Source organism: Mirounga leonina, unplaced genomic scaffold (assembly GCF_011800145.1).
Source record: "Mirounga leonina isolate KUSES-001 unplaced genomic scaffold, KU_Mleo_1.0 Mir_173, whole genome shotgun sequence".
Classification (NCBI taxonomy): domain Eukaryota; kingdom Metazoa; phylum Chordata; class Mammalia; order Carnivora; family Phocidae; genus Mirounga; species Mirounga leonina.
Window position 1 is genome coordinate 86,025,855 of NW_023270447.1, and position 19,655 is coordinate 86,045,509.

At 48.2% G+C, this 19,655-nt stretch overlaps 1 protein-coding gene across 6 annotated transcripts in view; it reads left to right on the forward strand.

Moving 5' to 3' along the window:
- MTOR (mechanistic target of rapamycin kinase) overlaps positions 1 to 18,387 on the forward strand; it is a 124,292-nt gene extending 105,905 nt beyond the window's left edge. For 5 of the 6 annotated variants that reach the window (XM_035019805.1, XM_035019803.1, XM_035019802.1 and 2 more), the window contains 19 exons: positions 26 to 126; positions 1,196 to 1,292; positions 1,556 to 1,654; positions 1,934 to 2,056; positions 2,171 to 2,353; positions 2,762 to 2,896; positions 3,099 to 3,273; positions 4,539 to 4,674; positions 5,263 to 5,410; positions 6,255 to 6,377; positions 7,544 to 7,626; positions 9,227 to 9,299; positions 10,075 to 10,149; positions 10,539 to 10,674; positions 11,343 to 11,408; positions 13,971 to 14,051; positions 14,330 to 14,410; positions 16,660 to 16,765; positions 17,457 to 18,387. In XM_035019805.1, the coding sequence (XP_034875696.1) occupies positions 26 to 126; positions 1,196 to 1,292; positions 1,556 to 1,654; positions 1,934 to 2,056; positions 2,171 to 2,353; positions 2,762 to 2,896; positions 3,099 to 3,273; positions 4,539 to 4,674; positions 5,263 to 5,410; positions 6,255 to 6,377; positions 7,544 to 7,626; positions 9,227 to 9,299; positions 10,075 to 10,149; positions 10,539 to 10,674; positions 11,343 to 11,408; positions 13,971 to 14,051; positions 14,330 to 14,410; positions 16,660 to 16,765; positions 17,457 to 17,472 (2,037 nt within the window). In that variant the 3' untranslated portion in view covers positions 17,473 to 18,387. Of the gene's footprint in view, positions 1 to 25; positions 127 to 1,195; positions 1,293 to 1,555; positions 1,655 to 1,933; positions 2,057 to 2,170; positions 2,354 to 2,761; positions 2,897 to 3,098; positions 3,274 to 4,538; positions 4,675 to 5,262; positions 5,411 to 6,254; positions 6,378 to 7,543; positions 7,627 to 9,226; positions 9,300 to 10,074; positions 10,150 to 10,538; positions 10,675 to 11,342; positions 11,409 to 13,970; positions 14,052 to 14,329; positions 14,411 to 16,659; positions 16,766 to 17,456 lie in introns of those variants that run through there. The other variant, XR_004681791.1, reaches the window with a different exon arrangement.
- Positions 18,388 to 19,655: the final 1,268 nt, after the last annotated feature.

Sequence of the window (19,655 nt, forward strand, 5' to 3'; positions counted from 1 at the left end):
CATTAACATGCGTGTGTTCCAACAGGATTTGTCCAAAACCCTCTTGATGTACACCGTCCCTGCCGTCCAGGGCTTCTTCCGTTCCATCTCCTTGTCACGAGGCAACAACCTCCAGGACACCCTGAGGTATCAGAGGAGGGCAGGGCCCCCGGCAGGCTGTGTGTGCAGCAGGACACGGAATCACCCGTGACGTCCTCCTCGCCTTCCCCACCGTGATGAGCATATCCAAGAGTAACGGCTGACCAGCCTCCACCCGCCAAGACTGAGGAGGAGGCTTGGCCTGAGAATGCTCCGCGCGCGCTCTCTCATGAAGGGAAGGAGCGTATCTGTTTGTGGCAGTAGTGCTGAAATCCCCTCAGCTTTTTTTTTTTTTTAGATTTTTATTTATTCGAGAGAGAGTGAGCAAGAGAGAGAGAAGGAGCAGGGGGAGAGGCAGGCAGAGGGAGAAGCAGGCTCCCCACTGAGCAGGGAGCCCGACATGGGGCTCGATCCCAGGACCCTGAGATCAAGACCTGAGCCCAAGGCAGATGCTTAACCGACTGAGCCACCCAGGAGCCTCCCCTCAGCTTTGAGAGGCCACTTAGAGAGGCCGAAACAAATGACACAGAGGCTATGGGTGACGGGGACAGCTGAGTCCTACATTTACCCTGTTGCCACTGGTCTCCAGGTGACTTTGTATGTGCAAAGATTATGCATACGTTGTCCCTGGGCTCATCTGTTAGATTTCTGAGCTTAGACCATGCTGAACCCTCTACATTATCTGAAACAAAATAATGGTTCACTTGGGATGCCCCTCCTTGTGTTGAGCCAAGTATTAACGACCATCACCAACCACCCTTCCCAGGTGGTCCCCGAGACCAGACACTGGAGAACCACTGATTTGAGGCCCTGCCAATCATTCTTTTTTTTAAGAGTTATTTATTTTAGAGAAAGAGAAAGTGTGAACAGGGGGAGGAGGAGCAGAGGGAGAGAGAGAGAATCCTCAAGCAGACTCCTGCTGAGCACAGAGCCCGATGTGGGGCCTGATCCCAGGACCCTGAGAGCATGACCTGAGCCAAAATCAAGAGTCAGACAAAACTGACAGAACCACCCAGGCGCCCTTTGCCAATTCTTTTCTCAAGAGTCTTAAAGATTAAAAAAAAGATAAAAATTTGGAAACTCAATTTTCTGTGATTTTCTCATTCTTCTTCTCCAGAGTCCTCACCTTATGGTTTGACTATGGTCACTGGCCAGATGTAAATGAAGCCTTAGTGGAGGGGGTGAAAGCGATCCAGATTGACACTTGGTTACAGGTAAGGCCGGCTCAGGTCTCACTCCTGCTCTGTCTCCTCCTGGGATCATGTGGTGTTCAGTGAACAGTGGTAAAGAAGGGGGGATCGGTCCCAAGGTCGAGACTCCGTATTTTCTTTAGTTTCTCCCAGAGAACTGAAGGGAATGAACCGTTTTAGAGCTTACCAGCATCTACCACAAGTTTCAAGAGCTGGTCATTGCCCAGAAGAATAACTAGTTGTTTTCACATCTCACGCGCTGCATATGGTGTCTGTCTGAATACCAGGTTATACCGCAGCTCATCGCAAGAATCGATACGCCTAGGCCCTTGGTGGGCCGCCTCATTCACCAGCTTCTCACAGACATTGGCCGGTACCACCCCCAGGTATGTGGCACCCTGGCAGTTTCTCCTCGAGCAGCTGACCTTCTGATCTGGGTCTCAGCTTTCCCGAAAGCTGCTCTAGAGATGCAAGTGCAGGAACTGGGAGCCAGGCATCCCATCTGTCCAGCTGGCAGGCCCAGGCCCAGGGGCCATCCTGAAGAAGAGAGCCCCCCACCCGCCCCAAGATTGAGTGGTGGACTCAAATGAGTGTCAGCAGCATCCTCTGTGTCTCTCTTATCTTCCTGAAAGAGTTTGCAAGTGTTCCTTCCGTGTCTGCCTCAGGCCCTCATCTACCCCCTGACCGTGGCCTCTAAGTCCACTACGACGGCCCGCCACAACGCAGCCAACAAGATTCTGAAGAACATGTGTGAGCACAGTAACACCCTGGTCCAGCAGGCCATGATGGTGAGTCTTCCTCACAACGGTGCTGCTGGCAAGAGGACCTCCTGTCTCTCCAAGACAGGCCTTTCTGAGGTTAGCTCATCCTTGGCACTTCTGTCTTTCCCCTCTTTGGTCCAGGTGAGCGAGGAGCTAATCCGCGTGGCCATCCTCTGGCACGAGATGTGGCATGAAGGCCTAGAAGAAGCGTCTCGTTTGTACTTCGGGGAGAGGAACGTGAAAGGCATGTTTGAGGTGCTGGAGCCCCTGCATGCTATGATGGAACGGGGCCCCCAGACTCTGAAGGAAACATCTTTTAATCAGGTATGGGATAAGAAAGCACGGCTTGACGTGACCCAAAGCCATTACCAGACCCCTTTCTCTCTGGCTTCCCTGCTGACTTGAATAAAATGTACTCTGACGGAGGTCACAGAATATAAAAACATCAGCAATTTAATTGTCACTAACTTATAAGAACCCTCCCAAAGCTTTAACTGGAAAACCACGAGATCCTTCCTGAGCTCATGCCTCTCCTTACTTTGCCCATAAGCCGTCCTGAGACTGGGGCCTCCAGGACCGGGCCTCCATGCTGTCCTTGCTAAGCCTTGCGAAGGCCCAGAGCCGTCCAGCCGTCACGTGCGGCCAAGCAGTTGTGCTGTCTGCTTGGGGGTTCAGCCTGCGGCTTAGTCCACACCTTGACGACTTGCGTACTTCCCCTGCTTCCCCGCTCAGGCATATGGTCGAGACTTAATGGAGGCCCAAGAGTGGTGCAGGAAGTACATGAAATCCGGGAACGTCAAGGACCTCACCCAAGCCTGGGACCTCTATTATCACGTGTTCAGACGAATCTCTAAGCAGCTGCCTCAGGTAGGATCTTCAGGTTCTAGCAGTGTTAACTGTCATTTCCCTTATGTTTTCTTAACACTAACTCTAAAGTGTCTGGTTTCACTTCTATCTGCAGACTCTAGGACAAGTCATTGCTATTAGCCATCTCTTGAAAAATACCTAAATTGCATTTAAATTCCTCCCTGGAGGCGGAAAGCTAACCCCTTTGGTAATTTATTCACAGCTCACCTCCTTAGAACTGCAGTATGTTTCCCCCAAACTTCTGATGTGCCGGGACCTTGAATTGGCTGTGCCAGGAACGTATGACCCCAACCAGCCGATCATTCGCATTCAGTCCATAGCGCCATCCCTGCAGGTCATCACCTCCAAGCAGAGGCCCCGGAAGCTGACACTCATGGGTAAGGACCCATGTGCTTCTGCCACCTCCCCTTTTCTGAAATCACTGCTCGCCATTCACACCACTGATCTTTCCATGTGGCATCTTTCCCATGTTTATGGAGAGAGAAATAGAGCACCAGTGGGTTTCCCATTACATCCTCCTCAGGACTCCTAGTTTGTTCATACCGTCGCGATGCTTACGTGAAGCCTAACCGCCCTGCAGTAGAATATGCGGAGGGAACTGTAAAGGTGTGCAGCGTGGCCAGGTGGGGGTGGCAGGCAGCTGCAGGGGACTGACAGGGCCGACAAAGGGGCATCCGGATGCAGGTGTGGTAGGTGACAAGCAGAGCTAAAGAAAGGGCTCCTGGGCTCTCGAATGTTCTTTTTCACCATCACGGTCTCTCTCTTTGGGAAATGACTGTGTAAAAGGAACAAACTGAAGTGGAAATGAGTTCTCACAGTGAGCTCTGTGACCTATTAAGGTAGGTAGTTGTGGGAGGCCTGGATGCTCTGGTGGCCCTTCGAGTGTTCTCACCTTTAATATGGCTCTTGCTTTTTAAATGCAGTAGTTACTCACCAGCACCAGTTCATTGTGGTTCCCAGGTGATCATCTCTCCGTGGGCTGGTGTCTCTTGATACTAAAACATGGGTCAGTCAGGCTCTCCACAGTATTTCATTAGAGACTTGAAAGAAGGACCTATTTCCTTCTGTGAGCAGAGTTAAGAGAGCCAACAGTGAGAAGCTATCACTCACCCCCACCCTCCAGACCCGAAAGGGCAAGGAGCCCATCGAGAGCACATAACCCTGAAAGAGAGGCCATTCACCAGAAGCTGTAGCCCAGGTGGAGGGACACTGGAAAATTCTAGAACTGGAGCCTGGCCGTTGTCAGGGGCAAACCCTTTGGCCCTCTGACTTCCCTCCTGCCAGTGCCCCCATTGGCCAAGCCCAACTGGGACCCCAGGTGATATAGTCTCTAGGGGTCAGGTTTCACAGGCCCGAGCAAGACAGAGAAGGGCAGAGAGTGGGTTGTGAGGGAACATACAGAATGACCATCTCTGTGCAGAATCATTCCTGATCTTCAAAGACAGAGCTGATTTTAATTTTATTTATTTGTAATTTGACCAACATTTCACTGGGGGCCATCAAAAGCAGGGCCATTCTTTTCATCAGTTCTAGGGTACTTTTCGTGTTTGTGTGGAAGTGTGACTGGGTGGGGTACACGTAGTCTCTGGGAGGTCGGGAATACAGGGCTGGTCTGTGCTTACTGCTCCCACCATTTCTACAGGCAGCAACGGGCATGAGTTTGTTTTCCTCCTGAAGGGCCACGAAGACCTGCGGCAGGACGAGCGAGTGATGCAGCTCTTTGGCCTGGTGAACACCCTTCTGGCCAATGACCCAACGTCTCTTCGCAAGAACCTCAGGTATTCAGGACATGGTGAGGGGGGCGGGGGAGGGCGGGGCACAGCAGCGATTTGACTGGTCTTCTAGGGTTTCCTTACATCCCTCCCATGTGGTCGTGTCTCTTCATGAAATCGGTTGTAGACCTATGTATCTGACAGGAAGTCACTAGTAGCCAAGGTGTCAAAGACAACAAGAATTGTCCATACTTTTAGCGAACTTTCAAGGGAAATGCCTGTGACAACCACCAGAGGGTCCAGAATGGAATGGCCCGTGGCCATTAGACTAGGGATGCTGCACATCTGGTGTGTTTTACCTTCCCTGTCCGCCCTTCTCTCTTCCTCGTCTTTCTGTTAAGAACATGGATATTAAGTTGGAGGTTGTTTTTGGCTTGGAAACAGTCCTGGGCTGCTCCCCGACAGCAGTGAGTTTGTCAGGCAGGTTGAGGAGGCTGGTGGTGCTTTCCCGCCAGCCCCGGCCATCTTCGTGCACACCTGACAGCAGCCCTGTGCGGGGGGCGCCATTCAGCCCGCGTGCATGTGTTGTGAGGGGCTCAGAGGTGCACTCTGGTTACCGTCTGATAACCAACCCTGCTTTCCCGGGGGTGCCAGCATCCAGAGATACGCCGTCATCCCCTTATCCACCAACTCGGGCCTCATCGGCTGGGTCCCGCACTGCGACACGCTGCACGCCCTCATCCGGGACTACAGAGAGAAAAAGAAGATCCTTCTCAACATCGAGCATCGCATCATGTTGCGGGTATGTGATGAGGCTGCCAAACCCAGTGCTTGAGTGTCTTGACGTAACTCGCAAGTTGGGAAATCTCTACAAAGCTGCTCTTCTCGTTCTTCTGTGTATGTACATCACTGAAAAATCTATTTGGGAGAATTCTCTACTGAAGAAGTTTTCATGAAGTGAGTCCTAAAGCAGATTACCTCTAAGAAACAGGACCCTAAAGCCCAGAAATTAGGTGTTCAGCATTCTAGGTGAGACTGCACAGTATTGCTTATCAGGCAGCGTGTATTGACCGAACACCTGATGTATACGGGGCACTGGCCACATGGGGAAATGATGTTAGTAGAGATGCAAGTAATAAGAAGGAGAGTTGTGAGGCGCCTGGGTGGCACAGTTGGTTAAGCGACTGCCTTCGGCTCAAGTCTTGATCCCAGGGTCCTGGGATCCAGCCCTGTGTCGGGCTCCCTGCTCCTCGGGGAGCCTCCTTCTCCCTCTCCCTCTGCCTGCAGCTCCCCCTGCTTGTGCTCTCTCTATCAAATAAATAAATAAAATCTTAAAAAAGAAAAGAAAAGAAAGAAAGATTTGTTTGTTACCCACAACCTCGATGGCTCCAGTGCTCTCTTTGACACCAGTAGGCTTGAACTCGGGTGGGACCTGATGTTTCACCCTTAGGCCTGGCTGTTCCCGTGGTCCTCAGGTCCCATTGGCCATACCCTTTTTTTCCCTTTTGTACTGTTCTTACTTCCTTTCCTTTGGGCTGGGGTGGTGAGATCAGAACCCAGCTCTGCCTGGACCCAGGGCCTCATTTCCTCCCGGGTTGAAGCTGCCAGTCCGGGGCTGCTCTCAGAACGGTTGTGTCCTGATGCAGATGGCTCCAGACTACGATCACCTGACGCTGATGCAGAAGGTGGAGGTGTTTGAGCACGCCGTCAATAACACAGCCGGCGATGACCTGGCCAAGCTGCTGTGGCTGAAAAGCCCCAGCTCCGAGGTACGACTCTCTGGGCTCCTCGTGCGCGCCTCTGCCCTCTGGCCCACGCACTCGTACCGGGGCTGGCTTTCTTGTTTGTTCGCGTGCGCCTGGTGGACTCGTCTTTGTGACGAGCAGCTGTAGATTATGTACTGTCTTTTATAACAGAAATTAAGTGGGCGAGCTGTGCAGTTTAGCAGATACAGATTTAGTGATTTAATGTTTCTCCCGTTTCTTACAATAGTATTTGAGTTGTGTTTATATTAAGGATACTAAATCTTTTTCATACATGTTAGAAATTTCCTGCTTATTTGGTTTTTAAATTTTTGTTATGGTATGTTTCTTGGTTTGGGATTTGGGGCTTTTTTTTGATATATAGACATTTTTTAAAAGTTAGAAGTTACCAGATTTTTGATCCTTTGAAGTTTCTCCCTTTGGCTTTGTATTTGGGAAGGCCTTCTCCACCTCAAGATATGTATCTTTCTACATTCATTTTCTTGTACTGATTATAAAGTTTGTTTTTCCATTTAAATCCTCAACCCAATTCAGAATTTAAGATTTAAATTTTATTTTTTTGAGATGATTAGCCAACATCACAGTATTTACCGAATAATCCGTCTTTTCTCTACTATTTAAGAGAGTCCATTTTTATGATACAAAAAATTTTTCTATGCCATTGGATTTCTTTCTGGGGCTTCTGTTTTATTTCATTGATCTCTCTAAAGTGTATTTCTCTTCAAGTACCACACTGTTAATACAACTATTAATAAAAAGTCTCTTCTCATTGGCTATTTTAATTTTTTCTTCTTCCAGATAAATTTTGGGATCATTTTGTCATGGTCCCCCAAAAAAAGTGCTACTGAATTTTGAGTAGAATTACATTAAATGTATCAAATAATTTGGGAGGTTATTACATTTTAATGGTCTTGAATGGGTACTTTCATTCACTCAGGTCTTTATGTTCCTAAGCAAAGGTTAATTCTTTTTTATTCATCTAGGTTCTATACATCTCTAAGTTTATTCCAAGCATGGTTTGCCATTGTTACAATTATAAATGAGGTCTTTATTCCATTTTATGTTATTAACTAGTTACTGATGGAACATAAGAAGACAACTGATTGAGGTATAATTATGTTGAAGCTAGTTAGCTTCCAGAGCCTCGGTTCATGTGCGCTCCTCTGTTCCAGGTGTGGTTTGACCGAAGAACCAACTACACCCGCTCTTTAGCAGTCATGTCCATGGTTGGGTATATTTTGGGCCTGGGAGATAGGTGAGTAAATTGATTTTGTTTTTGTAGTCTTTTTCTATATTGTACCTTTTTTTTTTTTTAAAGATTTTATTTATTTGACAGAGAGAGAGACAGCCAGAGAGGGAACACAAGCAGGGGGAGTGGGAGAGGGAGAAGCAGGCTTCCCGCCGAGCAGGGAGCCTGATGCGGGGCTCGATCCCAGAACGCTGGGATCATGACCTGAGCTGAAGGCAGACGCTTAACGACTGAGCCACCCAGGCGCCCCTATATTGTACCTTTCTTAAACAGTTTCCTTTCATTTTCCAGTAATATTTATGACCATTTGGTAAAAAATTGTATTTTGTACCTGTAGGTCTTGTTTGCAGCACCAGCCTTAGTCCCTGTTTATTATCCATGCAACAGAACAGCCCAGCAAACTAGAACCTAGTTCTTGGGTACTACTTTCTCCATAGGCTGGTTAAATATGTTAAAAACCATATATAGGGGCGCCTGGCTAGCTCATTCAATAGAGCATGTGATTCTTGATCTTGGAGTTGTGGGTTCAAGCTCCACATTGGGTGTAGAGTTTACTTTTTTAAAAAAGGGGGCACCTGGGTAGCTCAGTTGGTTAAGCCTCTGCCTTCAGCTCAGGTCATGATCCCAGCATCCTGGGATCGAGCCCCGAGTTGGGCTCCTTGCTCAGTGGAGAGCCTGCTTCTTCCTCTGCCGCTCCCCCTGCTTGTGCTCTCTCTCTCTCAGTATCTCTCTCTCTCTCTCTCTTTCTCTCTCTCTCTCTCTGTGTCAAATGAATAAATAAAATTTTTTTAAATAAAATAAATAACAATTTTAAAAATATGATGGATTTTACTGATTCAGTAACCATCAGTCACCACTGTGCTGAGATAAATAATTCTATTTCTGTAATTGAAACTAACCACAGTAGATCCTTCTGATATTTCTGCATAATGAATTTTATCCACATGTATTGACTGAAAAAGTAGCTTAGGAATATTCAGAAATTGACTGTCTGGAAGTCTTCGAAAAACTAGTTCCTTGGTGTCAACTCTTTCTCCTGGGATCATGTCTCGTGCAATTGAGAGTAAAAATAATTTTTTCCCACAAAAATAATGAATTCTCATTTTTAAAAAGAGCCAGGAGAATTCCTGGTGACAAAAGCCAGATGACCCTTCCTAGTCTGGGGGCTCAGGAGATGGGACCCCGTGATGGGTGCTGAAGGGTAAAGATAGAGCCTCGTCACTCTGAGACGCCGGCACCGCCAGACAGGATTCATCTTGTGACCGAAGACCTCAGGAATGCAACGTGTGATTTCACACTGACCCATCTTCGTTTCGGACCTGGAGCAGGGATCAGCAAACTTTCTCTGTAAAGGGCCAGATAAGAAATAATTTAGGCTTTGCTGGCCATATGATAATCTCACAGCCTCTCATGTCTGCTTGTGGCACAGAATCAGCCTGAGACGGGACATGGCAAATCGGCAGGGCTGTGTCCAGAAAAACTGTGTTGGCAGAGTCAGGTGGGGGCTGGCTTTGGCCTGTGGACAGGGCCCGGAATATCCCATCCTTGTTGATTTGTCCGCCTCTGCTGCTCTAGTGGCCGTTCCATGGTCTCTTCTGTTTCTCAGACACCCATCCAACCTAATGCTGGACCGGCTGAGTGGGAAGATCCTGCACATCGACTTTGGGGACTGCTTTGAGGTGAGCACGTGTTCCAGAACCCCACGTAAAGCTTACCTTTCCAGATGACCACCTTTCCGCCTCTGACCATTCAGGCAAACTTAAGCTCAAAATGCATTATCTTGATCGCTGCCTCTCCTACCAAAGCAATAGGAAGTCAAACTAAGAAGTGAAGCCCGTGCTCATTGATACTTGCTGTAACTGGACTCTAACCCCTTTTGAGGCAAGGGCCACTGTTCACACACCCTCTGACTCAGGAATCTTCATCCTGAACTGGCCTGCTGGTCAGAGGCCTGGTGTGATGCACACTTGTCCTTTTTCTTTGTTCCCTCTATCCCTTTGTGTGTGTGTGTGTGTGTGTGTGTCTTTTTAGTTATCTTTTTTTTTTAAGATTTTATTTATTTATTTGACAGAGACACAGCGGGAGAGAGAACACAAGCAGGGGGAGTGGGAGAGGGAGAAGCAGGCTTCCTGCAGAGCAGGGAGCCCGACTCGGGGCTCGATCCCAGGACCCTGGGATCATGACCTGAGCCAAAGGCAGACGCTTAACGACTGAGCCACCCACGCGCCCCTTTAGTTATCTTTTAAAAGCCCGGTGACAAGTTCCCTCACTAAACTAAAGCTACTTCATTTCTATGCCCTAATTGAAATCAATGCAAAGAAAAGCTACCTGTTTTTGCCTGGCTTTAGCTAAAGAAAACCATCTAGCCTGGAAAATAAATAAATAAAATAAAATACAAAAGAAAAAAAACAATCTAGCCATTGGACTTGGTTTTTCTCTTTTATTTCCCCATAGGTTGCTATGACCAGGGAGAAATTCCCAGAGAAGATTCCATTTAGACTAACAAGAATGCTGACCAATGCTATGGAGGTGAGTGGGTCTTGGGAATAAGCTGCTCTGGAATGGGACCAACACAGTCAAGACCGCCTCTGCACACAGACTGGCTTGTTCGGTCTCATCAGTTCCCCAGAATGCCTGGGTTGGTTCTGTGGTTGTTTCCTGATATTTTCCATTGTGTTAGAAATGATCGACCTTTGAGAGAGTCTCACCATGCTTCACATCAGACCTTGTGTCATATGAATCACAGGCCTGACCTGACCCCTTGCTCTGAACACATTCCCAGCCTGATACATCAGTAATGGCCTGTGTCTGCTTCCTAAGTTCGGGTGACAGACCCTCTCGACTCGCTTCTGTCCTGAGGCCTTCAGGGGCGGGGCTGGGGCCGGTGACTTCTGTGATGAGTGGCTCTGGTCCTGCAGGTTACTGGTCTGGATGGCAACTATAGGATCACATGCCACACGGTGATGGAAGTGCTTCGGGAACACAAGGATAGTGTCATGGCCGTGCTGGAAGCCTTTGTCTACGACCCCTTGCTTAACTGGAGGCTGATGGACAGTGAGTTAATGCAATTGCCTGGGAGCTGGAGCCAGCACCCTCCAAACTGGGAATATCGGACACGTTGCATTTCACTAACCTTGCCCCCTGCCAGCCCGGAGCCTGAGCTCTATTACTGGGCTGTTGGGTTATGTTTTCACAGAGCTGTTCCAGTGGCTGGAAATGAATTTCAAGTACTTTTTCTTATTAACTAAAACAAAAAACACCAATTATCAATTTAAATATTAATTAAAATACTTTCAGGGTAATCCCTGGTGATTCTTGTCTGTTCGGATTTCATACAGAGTAGCAAGCTGGAATCTCGACAGGAGACACAAGCGCCTGCAATCTAGGGCAGCTGCATCTCTGTCTCCCCTTTGCTCCTCCTCCTTGGAAGGGGGTGACCGACCCCGGTGTCTCACCCACACCGATCAGTCCCACTCTCACCTTCTGTTATCTGATCCACAGCGTCTAAATTCAGCTCAGCGACACAGAGTGTCCCACAGGATTGCATACCCATGCTGACACCCCCTGCGTCCTGAGTGATCCATCCTGGGCTCTCTCTGAGGGACTTTAGCTTTCAGTAAAAAATTGTATTTTTATGGTTGTAAGAAAATACCGTATCAACCAAGTTTCTTTCAAGTCAGAGTTTGAAGCCCTTTTTATCCTCTCTTTGTTTCTTTCCCTAGCAAATACCAAAGGCAACAAGCGGTCCCGAACAAGGACGGATTCCTACTCTGCTGGCCAGTCAGTAGGTGGGTCCATCCCCTGGGAGACTGCAGCTTCTGTTTCCTTTTGTCCAGAGTGTGTCTTAAACAGGGAGAGCTTTGTGACTGCCATTAGGAAGCACAGCGGAGGCGGTAACAGATGCCCGGAAGCATGTTTTCTAAAGGCTCTGACCAGTGATGCAGTCCCGCAGCAATTCTGGCCCTGCTAAAACAGTGTCTAATGGGCACTTAGTTAACTTCAGAAAGTTGGTCTGGAAATATTTACTGAGCATAAGTTTTTTGTTTTTTGTTTTTAAAGATTTTGTTTATTTTTATTTATTTGACAGAGAGAGAGAAACAGCATGAGAGGGGATAGGGTCAGAGGGAGAAGCAGGCTCCCCGCTGAGCCGGGAGCCTGATGTGGGACTCGTTCCCAGGACTCCGGGATCATGACCTGAGCTGAAGACAGTCACTTAACAAACTGAGCCACCCAGGTGCCCAGTTTTTTGTTTTGTTTTTGTTTTTTATTTCATGCTTCTCAGGATGGAGTGGGTACCTAAGTCTCAGGAATTTTGATCCGAATTTCTATCCGAGCTTAATCTATAAAAACACATTTAGGGACCCCTGGGTGTCTCAATTGGTTAAGCGTCTGCCTTTGGCTCAGGTCACGATCCCGGGGTCCTGCTTCGGGCTCCTTGCTCAGTGGGGATCCTGCTTCTTCCTCTGCCGCTCCCCCTGCTTGTGCTTTCTCTCTCTCTCCTCTCTTTCTCTGACAAATAAATAAATAAAATCTTTAAAACAAAAACAAAAATACACAATTAAAAGCATGTCTGAATATTAGCCAGTATTTTGTATGCCCTTTAGTGGTGTCTGGACTGGGATAATTATTAGCTGTATCACATGGTCCTAGAGCCTTGTTAATAGCTCAGGAATAGGAGGATGGAAGCAGTAGAAGCGTATTTACGTTGCCGGCTGAGGAGCCGGGAAGCCACAGGAAACACTTTCCAAGAGTGCGTCCACAGAATAGGGTCCCAGGAAGATAATGCCCCTCCGAGAGCCAGAATAGGGTTTGTATATGGAACCTCTCAAAGGTCTTAGAGTAAAGCTGTTTAACTTTATTTCACACACACCCCCTTTGCCCCCCTCCCCAGCCCACTCCTTTTCCCTCATAACATCTAACAACATAGTTCACACCTTGGAAATACTGTTGGGGTATAAAAAAGTAGATATTCTCTACAGACGTTTATGGAACATGTGCAACTGGTTGCTTAGCTAAGCCAAATAATGTTTAAGGGTGCAAAAAGAATGTGACATACAGAGATGACCACGGAGAAGCACAGAATCACGTTATGGAATCGACCAAACTGTATAGCCTATGAACTATTTTTTTTTTAAGATTTTATTTATTCATTAGAGAGAGCACAGCAGGGGGGAGACAGAGGGAGAGAGAGAAGCAGACTCGCCGTTGAGCTGGGACCCCGACGTGGGGCTTGATCCCAGAACCCGGAGATCACGACCTAAGCCGAAGGCAGACGTTTAACCGTCTGAGCCACCCAGGCGCCCCTGGCCTATGAACTATTAAGAGAACAGTGAAGTCCACTGTGTGATCCAGCAGCTCACAGCTGGGTTTGGAGGAGAGGCCGTGGGGCTGAGAGAAAGGAGGTACCGCTCTGAACGGCAGTCGTTACGGAGGTTCCTGGGCTGGCTGGATTTAAGCTGGCCTTCCTGGGTGGGTGGGAAGGAAGAAGGTGTTTTGGGCAGGAAGTTGAGGTGCCAGGTTATGGTCCAGTCTGTGAACAGGTGTGGACTCTAGCCTGGACACCATGACAGGATTTGTGAATGATGTCTGAATTACTCCTGGTGTCTGGGGTACCTTGTGCGGGTGCCTGGTCTCATCCAAAGTATGTGAGTAAGTAAGTGAGACTTAACAGGTTTCATTCTCAGGGTCCACCTCTTTAGTACGTTAGTGGGTGACTCCTCTCTGCTGTCTAGGGCGTGCCAAGGGGAACTGGGACAGCTGGTTCTGTTGGCCCCACATGGTTCTGGCTAGACCTGGCTGGTTCTCTGTGGCTTGAAAGTTAAGTTCCAAGTGGTCATTCATAAAAGTATTATCATCCCTGGCTTCATTTTGAAGGCCTGTGGTGTACAAGAACAATGTGTAAATAACTTCATACTTCTGCTTCTAGACTCTTCTCTCCTGAAGGCCACACTCAGTGGAGGATGACTGTAAGCCTGAGGACTCTCTCTGCCCAGAAAGGATGTATAAATTCCTCCAAAGAATGAATAGCACTTTGGTCATGGGTGTGACCCACTGAAAGCTAGTGCTCTTTATATTATCATCAGTTGTTTTGACAAGTTTTATCACCAGGGATTCATTCACGCTCCTGTTCTCTATGTCAGAACATTTTATAAATGCCGTTTGCTTGAAAATTCATGCTTTGGAGATGTAAAATCTTTTAAACACATAGTGACCATTCTTCATCTCCTTTCCCCTCAGAGGTAGCAGTGAGTGTTCAAGGGAATATAGTGTGTAAAGAAGTAGAGCTAACGCTTGCAACAGTGGTTTCTTGGTCTTGGAATTTTCTGCCAATCGATTTTTTTTCCTCCTAGAAATTTTGGACGGTGTGGAACTTGGGGAACCTGCCCATAAGAAAACAGGGACCACAGTGCCAGAATCTATTCATTCTTTCAGTAAGTCTGACCTCTGAGGAATCGCACCAATGACTAGCTCATTAAGAACATAGCACCTGTGCTGTACCACGAGAGGGGTCGGTAAGGTAAAGCAACAAGCCCGCCTTTGAGCAGACAAGGGCCTATGAATATCTCATTCTATTCTGAAGACAAAGATAGACACAGAGGAAGAATTACTCAACACTTCCAAAAGTGAATATTTGAGAAAAACAGGGGCATCCATTGAACCTGTTATGACGATCCCATCTTATTGTTATTTCTACTCTTGTGTATTCCAGTTGGAGACGGTTTGGTGAAACCAGAGGCCCTAAATAAGAAAGCTATTCAAATTATTAACAGGGTTCGAGACAAGCTCACTGGTGAGTGTGTGTGTGTGTGTTTACTTAAAAGGAACATAAAGTCTTAAAGAGATTTTTCTCCCCTTGAGTGGGGGGTCGGCCCCTTTCCAGTGGTGTTGGTGCCTAAACTTTGACTCTGCAGCTAACTGGAGGGTCTCTGAGGCTATCAGTTGAGGACCCTCTCTGATTCTCCAATGACCATTAAACTCACTCTAAGTAATGTTAATCTCATTTTACCAGACCGGGGTGAGTAAAGTTCATTTGGTTCCAAATTCAGGAAAGTTTTTCTTATCATCATGGCTTGATATTGGAACAGACCTGACCACTCTGATCCTTTGCCTTCCTGCACTTCGGGGACTATTATGGAGTGGAGAGCATGGAAGGAGAGAAATGCATACCTTTGAAAGCAAGACATGTCCTATAGACAAGATGGTGTGACAGGAGGTGGGAGTCAAGGGGCTCAAAGACCCCAGCTCCACCACACCCTATGTGAGCCCTGGGCCTCTCTGTTCATCTGGAAGAATGCCTCTCTCAAAAGGCAGTGAGGCTCAAATGAGACATGGGATGCCAGGCCTCACCATTGGGGCCTGGCACAGAAGTGTTGAAGTCAAGTTGTATTTATTTGTTGAGCACCTGTAAGCCCTGGATGCTGATGAAACGGCTGGTAGGAGCCGACAGATTGCCTGCCCTCATGGAGTCGGCATCTAAAGGGGCCGTATTAGGTGCAAGAAAGGACTTGGGCTGTGATGCTAGTCACAAGGGAATTTAAGTGCCCGGAGTTCCAGGAAAGCTTCCCTGGGAAACAACCCTTGAGCTAAAATCTGAAGGAGGACATAATTAGAGGCAGAGTGTTCCAGGTAACGGAAACAGCACATGCAAGGGCCCTGTGGTGGGAGCAAATCTGGCAAGAAAAATGGTCTAAACGCAGACGAGTCTGACTGCCACAGAGAGCGAGATGGGAGGTGCACAGAAGCAGAGTGCACACACTCTGAGCGGGCTGGGGCAGGACCATACAGTGCCTTACACTTTCATCCTCCGTCCTAAGGGCAATGGGAAGGCTCTGAGGGCTTGGAGGGGGAGCAGGGAGGCAGGAGGGGCCCAGTGGGTTTGCACTGGGGAATCCTCCCTGCTCTGGCCATGGAGGCTGTGTGGAGGGAGGAAGCTGCTGCCGAATTTGCGGCTGGACAGTTGACTAGACTAGGGAGGTGGCCCCCAGATCTTCAGGAGGTAAAATGCGAAGGATCAATGAGGAGGCATGAGGGACGGCAGGCACCGAGGACAGCTCCAAGTCCCTGGCAGCCTTCTGAGAGTGAAGAGCCTGGCAGCCAGACCGAAGGGGTTGAAGAGAAGGTGAAGTGAGGGAAGTGAGGCAGAGGAGGCAAGTTTCAAACTTGTGAGAAGCTCGGCTGCATGGGGAAGGGGGTGGGGGCTGGCTGCAGTAGGGTTAGTGCGCGAGAGCCTTTTGTTCTTCAGTGCGCAAAGGGAATGAGTTTATAGAAGTTTGAAGACAGGAGGGAGAGGAGGGTAGGTGACCGTGTAAAGCACCCTAGGAAGCGGGAGGAGGTGGGATCCGAGCGCAGGTGAACTTAGCCTTCAGCGGGAGGAGGGACAGCTCCCGAGGGTCGCAGCAGCACCACCGAAGAGGGAGCTCCTGTGGAACAGATCCAGCTCCTCGAGCACTGCCTAACACCTCAGGGGTCCAGAATGATGAGCTCAGTGAATGGATGAACTTGTCAAGTAGGAGCCGAGGGCGGGTGCTGACGGTGAGAAGCCAGCAGGGAGGCTTGGACACGGGGTTGGTGGGGGTGGGCAGGGGAGGACAGGAAATGGCCCTTGTGCCAAAGAGGCTTCATCAGCTGGCCATGAGTGCCTGTTCCGGGCTGAGATGATGGGTTTGTGATGGAAGCAAGCTTCCCTGTGGGAGGAAAGGCCCAACCATGGAGGTTATAGGACTGAAACCGAGCACAGTTTCTCATCCACTTGCCTGATGATTGCAATAGATGAAGGAATCTCTGCAAACCCAGCAGCCAGCTCTTCGACACTCCTGAGCTCAGCCAACTGCAGGCCTTTCCCCTCTTTGAACCAAGTCTCTTAGGAGGAGACTGGTGTGTATTCAAGTCACATGGAGGTGAATTTAAAAACCCGGCTGCCATGCAGCCTTCATACTCTCAGACAAGGAGAAACTGAGCAGGGCTGCACAGACAGGCCAGCCGAACCGGGGGCAGGGACGGAGTGGTGCAGAAGGACTGTGTGTGTTTCTCCTGTCCTAGGTCGGGACTTTTCTCATGACGAAACCCTGGATGTCCCGACACAGGTGGAGCTGCTCATCAAACAAGCCACGTCACACGAGAACCTCTGTCAGTGCTATATCGGCTGGTGAGCGTCTGTGGGAGGCGCGGTGCGCAGACATGCACACAGGGCCCCACCCCGTGCCCCAGTCCCGCCGTGGCAGGGAAGACCTGGGGGGGTGGTGCAGGATCCAGAAAGGGGAATCGCAGTGTCGGATCTCTTAAAAAAAAGTTTGTATTCGCCATGTGCGCTCCCAGTTCTAAAAAGGAAGGAACTTGAGTAACGTGGGTGCATATTTGGAAGGCAAACACCAAAGTAAATTAAAATTACCTTAAAAATGGTTTAGAAATGTATGTAAGTCCCTCTTTTTTGAGGGGGGGGACTGGGGTTCTTTCTGGAGTTTTGCTGTCAATTCCAAGATAGAGGGAAGGGCCAAGGAAAAGCTGGAGCACCGACAGAAGGAGATGCAAAGACAAATTTATGATCTGGGATTGTCACCTCAAGGACCCCTCTGGGGTCTGCTTTGATTAATTGCCCGAGGCACGCTTGAGGGTAGAAACTTGAGAGGGAGGCTAATGGGGGAGTGTCCTTCTGGGGCCAGCAGGCATCAGCCCTTGACTGGAATTGATGAGTGTGTCCAACACAGTTAGCTGTGGGAGATCTCAAGGAATGTCCCCGGGGGTTGTCAGACCTTGGTCTCTCCATTTTCAGTGTATCCATGTAAAGCTTTGAAAAAGCTCAAATTATTAAAACATTTCTTTTCTCTCTCTCATCTTAGGTGTCCTTTCTGGTAACCCGAGGCCCAGACCGCGTTTCTCTTGAGGCTTTTGTACTTGGGTATATGCTTCCACTAAACTGAAACCACGGTCGGAGAGCTCGACTTTGTTTATATTTTGAAATGTAAATGAAACGTACTACTGTATATTAAACGTTGGTTTGAACCAACTCTTTGGCTGCTGTTGAAGAATATATTGTCAGAAACACAAGGCTTGATTTGGTTCCCAGGACAGTCAACACAGTAATACTACACAAATCAAGCCATTGATTTGGGGGAACAGAAGATTCATAACTTAGAAATACGGGTTTTGACTTAACTCACAAGAGAACTCTTCATAAGCATTGCTGATAGAACAATGGCCTAGTTGTTCCTCTCAACAAGGATACAGCAAACTCTGCACAGCCAAGAAGCCTCCGGCCATGGAGGACACATGTTAGGAATCGGGAGAAGCTGACTTGGTCACTTCCACCCATCCCATTACCTCACTGGTCCGCAGACAGCATCATTTGTAAGATGGGCCAAAATGGGTGGAAAGTGTCTGTCTTCTGCCTCACCCATGATGCTGCGACTTACACACTTCAATCCAAGACCCGAATGCTGGGAGGGGAGTTTCTCGCAATGGCTGGGTGGCCTTCACGGAGCAGACGCACAGAGACCCACGTGCAGTAGGGCGGCCCGCAGCAGCCTTCCCCAGCACAGTCCTGGGATGTTTTCAGTGAAGTCTGAACGCTCTCTGTGTAGAGCAAGGCCTTGAAAACAAATGCTGTCCTGGAGGTGCTGACCACAGAGCGGGGAGGTCTGGTACCTGCGGGGAACTCTGAGCAAAAGAAATAGTAAACTAAATGCACAAAGTATCAAGTGTAGCCATTCTAGACACCACGTTGTATCTGAATAATTTTTGTGCCAATAAATGACATCAGAATTTTAAAAACGTGTATGGGTGTCTTTTTATTCATAATTACGAGTTTATAAAGGAAGCAGGTCCTTCAACAGCCAGGATTCACTAAGCATGTGGTACAAGGGACCATGCAGGACACGGGAGCTACCTGGCGTGGTCCCCTTCCTCGTGTTCACAGGCCAGACAAGGCGGGGTCGCCATCATGTCAGAGTGGACTGGTAACTCCCCCAAGCCAAGTGGGGAGTAGAACCACACCCAGAGTGTGAGCCTCAGTGGGAGGTGCGAATTCCACTGGCCGAGCCAGGAAATCCTCATGGAAAGGGGACATTTGCCATGGGTGTTAAAGGATGAGTAGGACTTGATCAGATGAAGCATGTGAAGACATTCAGCAGAAAGTCGGTCTGAAAGCACAATATCCTGCAGGAATGGCAAATATTAACTTGAACCCTATCCGAATGCAAGTCTTAAACCATTTTTGATATGTAAAATGGCATTTTCACACAGTCGGACCTCATAGTTCAGCATAGCTGGCTGAGTGGTCAGTGGAGAACAAAGGGAATGATAGCAACTAGAAGGGGGCCAGAGAGGAGAATGTGGAGCCAGACTGTGACCTGCCTCGGTTCAACAAGAAGGAGTTTGAGCCTGATGTGTGGACAACAGGGAACCGTGTGAAGTTCTAAAACCAAGAAGTAGAATATGAGTAGTATTTTTAAAACAGGTAACCAGTGTCAAACAGGTAAAGAGAAAACTAGATGCCACAGGACCTAGGAAAGAGGCCTACCATAATGGGGAGGAGAGAGCGTTAAATGAAGGTGGCAAGTGCCATGCAGAGATTCCTCTACAGAGAGCATGCCTATGGAGTGCTTCCAAAGAACAGCATTTTCAGTTCAGGTAAATTTTCTACTTCTAAATTCCTATGGGCTGCAGCTACCCAGTGAGAAATACTGAATCATAAAAGCTGTTCAAAGAATTTGTATTAGGAAGAGCAAGAACATTACAAGGCCAGGGACCCTATGTCCCATGACGTTGCATCCCCCAAATCTGCCAGAGACCTGGACCACAGTGCTGCTCCATGCACATTTGTTGGAGGACTCCTCTATTAAAAGCAAAGATGAGTTTAAATATCAATAGTAATACTGATAAGCTTTAACCCTCGTAGTTAGTCTCATACCTGTCTCAGATTTTTTATAGTTCTAAACCATGCATCAACTCTTTTGCTCTCGAAAATATGATCACCATAACTTTTTTGGTTCTACATGAAATAACTATCAATGACCAGTGATGTTACCATTCATGAAAGA